This window comes from Benincasa hispida, chromosome 9, assembly GCF_009727055.1.
Source record: "Benincasa hispida cultivar B227 chromosome 9, ASM972705v1, whole genome shotgun sequence".
Taxonomy (NCBI): Eukaryota; Viridiplantae; Streptophyta; class Magnoliopsida; order Cucurbitales; family Cucurbitaceae; genus Benincasa; species Benincasa hispida.
Genome location: NC_052357.1, coordinates 4,363,579 through 4,368,053, shown reverse-complemented (window position 1 = coordinate 4,368,053; position 4,475 = coordinate 4,363,579). Strand labels below are relative to the sequence as shown.

Here is a 4,475-nt window from a genome sequence, read left to right as displayed (position 1 = left end):
ATTGTCCATGTGCTTTTTAGTTACTCATGCTTGGTGTCCATGTAAGTCCACACCCTACTTGCCATAAATAGTGGCATTTGGTGATCTTAAAATCGTACACCTATTGGTAAGAAATTCACTTCAAATTCCACTAAATTTTCTATTATCCAATTTTATAATTTTAGTTATTTCATGATTTTTAATTTGTTTATTTTAAATTATATTTTTTTATTATTATTATATTATATTTTATTATCATCCGTGTTCCCGTTGTGTTCCTCAAATTCACAACATGGGTAAGTTTACGTGGATCTTTTTAATAATAACAATTTTTTTTTAAATTTTAAATAATCTATGTCAGACCTCTTGTCAATGATTAACGATTTCTAATTATTCTATCACACATATCGTGGGCTTTCAACTTCTTGAGCTTTATGTTATATAGGCGGTTGGGTCATTTATCTTTTGCTCGTCTCAACACCTTGAAGAATTGTTTGAAATTGTTTCTCTTAAAATCATGCTTGCCATGTTTGTCCCTTACCAAAATAGAAGGGTTTAGGTTTTTCTAATCAAAATAATGTTGCAAGTTCTCCATATGACTCTGATACCATTTTACTAAAACACGAGCATATATGAGAGAAGAGTTGAAATTGATTTTATCAAACTCAGTAATGAATTTACACAAATCTTCCCTCTAATAAATCGGAAGAATGGAAACGAATTTAACAAAACACAAGTAAATAATTGTAACAATAACAGCTAGCCCATATAACAGAAAGCCTAAGAAGTTGAAAGCCCATGATATGTCCCTCAAGTTGGAGTGTGAAATCATAAACTCCTAATTTGCATAAGATAGTCTTTAGAATCCGGGAAGACAAAGCTTTTGTAAATACATCAACAAGTTGACCACTAGATCAAATAGCGAAAACCTTTTAACGTACCTTCAATGATTTTATCTCGAACAAAGTGACAATCAACTTCAATGTGTACTTCGATGTATTTAGTTCTTTCCTAAAATGCATGTTTTAGGCTTATATTTTCATACTTTTACTTAGAAAAATGGACCTTTGCAAGTGTTTTCTCCCATAATTAGTCTTAAATTAGAAAAATGATCTTATGAGGTCCTATATTTAACTTAAAAGTTGATATTTACTGACTTTAGTTGATTTTGTGAATTTTGGCAGGTAGTTTTGACTGATTTTAAGAATTTTGTTCAATGTGATCGCATCGCAAATTCACTGCGGGCGCATCAAGGAGCTCTAATTTTTCAGATATTACCCAATCGCTGGGAGTTGTGATTTTTTTTGTTCCAATTAGTTATTCGGCCCTGAAATCACTTGGTAAACACTCGAACGTGGGTTTCTGCCTTCTTCAACCAATTTGAAAACTATATAAGGAAGGGAGGCCTCTCATTTCGAAGAGAACTCTCCATCCACGGTTTATCCTTAGTTCACTCACGTTCTGCCATTACTTCAGCAATCCTTGGGCCATTTTTTAAATTTTTAGTCAAGAGCTTCAAGAATGAAAGTTCCTCTGAAGCTTCAGTAGTCTAGGTTACTTTCATCCTGTAAAAACATGCGGTGAGGTTGTATTTGTCCTTGAAAAAGGAGAATTTCCCTAGAAAAATACTTGAAAAATGAGGGTTTGCCACAAGGCACCTTTGAGCTACATTTCCAGCATTGTTTAATTTATCTTTATATACTTTTCTTTTTCTCATTTTCTCGTTAAACACCATCTTGTAGCTATAATTACTAATTTAATGAAGATTATTCTTTTGTCATTAATTATGAGCTAAATTATTTTAGGGGTCAACCATGTGGATACTCTAGGGTTTTTATGGCTTGATCAATGCGTGCATTTCATACCACTTTGTCTTACACATTTTCTTTGTACAATTTACAGTTAATATTGTTAGATAAACTGGTAATCATATTTAGTAATCTAGTGGAGTTCTAATGCTAAAAAGGTTAGAATATAAACAGAGATGTCACAAAGGATATGAGACTAGAAGCCTAAATATAGGACTATCATATCGCCTCAGAAATAAGGGATACCATAGGATAAAAAAACTTCAAGTAAACTAATCTAAAATCTAGCTAACCATAGAAATATAGGCATTAGCTTCTTAGAACTCTTAAAGAAACTTGACACAGGACTAAATAGGAGATGTTTTATGTCCATTTGTAATTCACTGTCCTAGTATGTTGCGGCCTCATTGTCAAGGCACATCACTCGAACGGTTAAAACATTGTTATGCCCCTGTTCATCCATTCTTATTTACTGTTCTCAAGTAAATATTTGCCTACTCATTATCTAATCATAACTTGGTTATTTTTGGCCACATTGGTTCGCGATCTTAAATAACATTAAAATTGATTCTAGTCTCATGGGATTCAATACTTGAAATACTCCAAGAATTATTACTTCATCGATAATGTATGTGATGAAAAAAGAAGAGGAATGAGAATATAAACACACGAATAATTTACATGGAAAACTTTAAGGCAGAGAGAAAAAACCACGATCTAGACTAGTTTTTTATTATACAAGTAAATACAGAAATACAGGAAGACAGCTCAAATAAATAGACAGACAGAAAGCCCTAGGCTCATAAGAGAATTACAAATAAGCCCCTAAGGCAAACCAACCCTTTTTCAACACTTCCCCTCAAGTTGGGGCGTAAATATCAATCAGACCCAACATGCTGATACAATAATAAAAACTCTGTCTTAACAACCCCTTTGTAAGGACATCTACAATCTGTTGATTAGAAGGGATGTAGGGAATAAATATGCTCCCATTGTCCAGTCTTTCTTTGATAAAATGTCTGTCAATCTCTACATGTCTGGTCCAATCGTGTTGGACCGGATTGTTGGCAATACTTATTGCTGCTTTATTGTCACAGAACAATTTCATTGGAAGCTCATTGTCTTGTCGAAGATCTATCAACTTTTTCTTCAACTAGATTTCTTCACATATCCCCAAACTCATGGCCCTGTACTCGACTTCTGCACTACTTTTGGTAACCACTCCCTGTTTTTTACTTCTTCAAGTGACCAGGTTGCCTCAGACAAAAGTGCAATACCCAGATATAGACTTTCCATCAACAATAGACCCAACTCAGTTCGAATCAGTATATGCTTCTATGTCATGTTTACTAGACTTTCTGAATAGAAGGCCTTTACTAGGAGTTCCCTTTAGATATTGTAGAATGCGTTCGACGGTTGTCATATGTTCCTTGTAGGGAGCTTGCATGAACTGATTGACAACACTCACGACATAAGATATATCAGGTCTCGTGTGAGATAAATATATCAACTTCCTGACTAATCGCTGATATCTTTCTTTACTGACAGAAACTCCATTATTAACATTACTCGGTTTGGCATTATACTCCGCAGGGGTGTCAACAGGTTTACACCCAGTCATTCCTGTTTCTTTGAGAAAATCCAGAGTATACTTTCGTTGTGAGACAGAGATACCCTCCTTCGACCAAGCAACCTCCATCCCAAGGAAGTACCGCAATTTTTCCAGATCTTTAATTTCAAATTCTTCAGCCATCTTTGATTTAAGTCTCATAATTTCATCAGTATCAGCACCGGTCAGTACAATATCATCTACATACACAATAAGTACTGAGATCTTTCCTACTTCTTTATAAACAACATGTGATCTGAGTGCTCCTGGTCATACCCTTGTGCTTTAACAAACGTGGTAAATCTGTCACATCAGGCTCTTGGAGACTGATTCAACCCATACAGTGATTTCTTCAATCTACAAACTCGATGCTTAAACTGGTTTTTTAAGCCGAGTGGAGGGCTCATACAGACTTCTTATTCGAGTTCTCCATTAAGAAATGCATTCTTCACATCCAATTGGTGCGAAGGCCAATCTTTATTAATAGCAACAGATAACAACACCCGAATCGTATTAATTTGGCCACAGGAGATAATGTCTCAGAGTAATCAATACCAAAGGTTTGAGTAAAGCCTTTGGCTACCAGTCTCGCCTTATATCTGTCAATCGAGCCATCAGATTTGTACTTGACAGTAAAAACCCATTTACATCCAACCGTCTTGTGCCCCTCAGGAAGAGCAACTTGTTCCCACGTCTCATTTTTTTCTAGAGCTCTCATTTCTTCTATAATTGCAGCCTTCCACTCAGGAGTTTCCATGGCAACATGTATATTACTTGGAACCGTTACCATATCTAGACTGGTAATGAGAGCCTTGAACTCAGGAGATAAGTTACTATATGTCATGTAACTATGCATAGGAAACTTTGTACATGACCTAGTCCATTTTCTCAAGGTAATGGGAAGATCGAGAGACGCATCACGACTTTCCTCTTCTCCAAGTTTCTTACTTCAGCTAGCCATCTGATCTATGGATCTTTATTTAGAAGGACTTCCCACACAATCACCTTCCCTTCCACTATTCTCGTTTGCTGGAGTTATTTTCTCAGTGTTGTCTTTTCCATCAGTTTCTTCATCCTCC

The 4,475-nt window shown here is 35.5% G+C and overlaps 1 protein-coding gene across 1 annotated transcript; it reads right to left on the bottom strand.

The window, feature by feature from the left end:
• Positions 1-3,844: 3,844 nt before the first annotated feature.
• Positions 3,845-4,240, bottom strand: LOC120086772 (uncharacterized mitochondrial protein AtMg00820-like). The gene has a single exon (XM_039043566.1). It carries the CDS (start codon positions 4,238-4,240, stop codon positions 3,845-3,847), a length of 396 nt encoding a protein of 131 aa, XP_038899494.1.
• Positions 4,241-4,475: the final 235 nt, after the last annotated feature.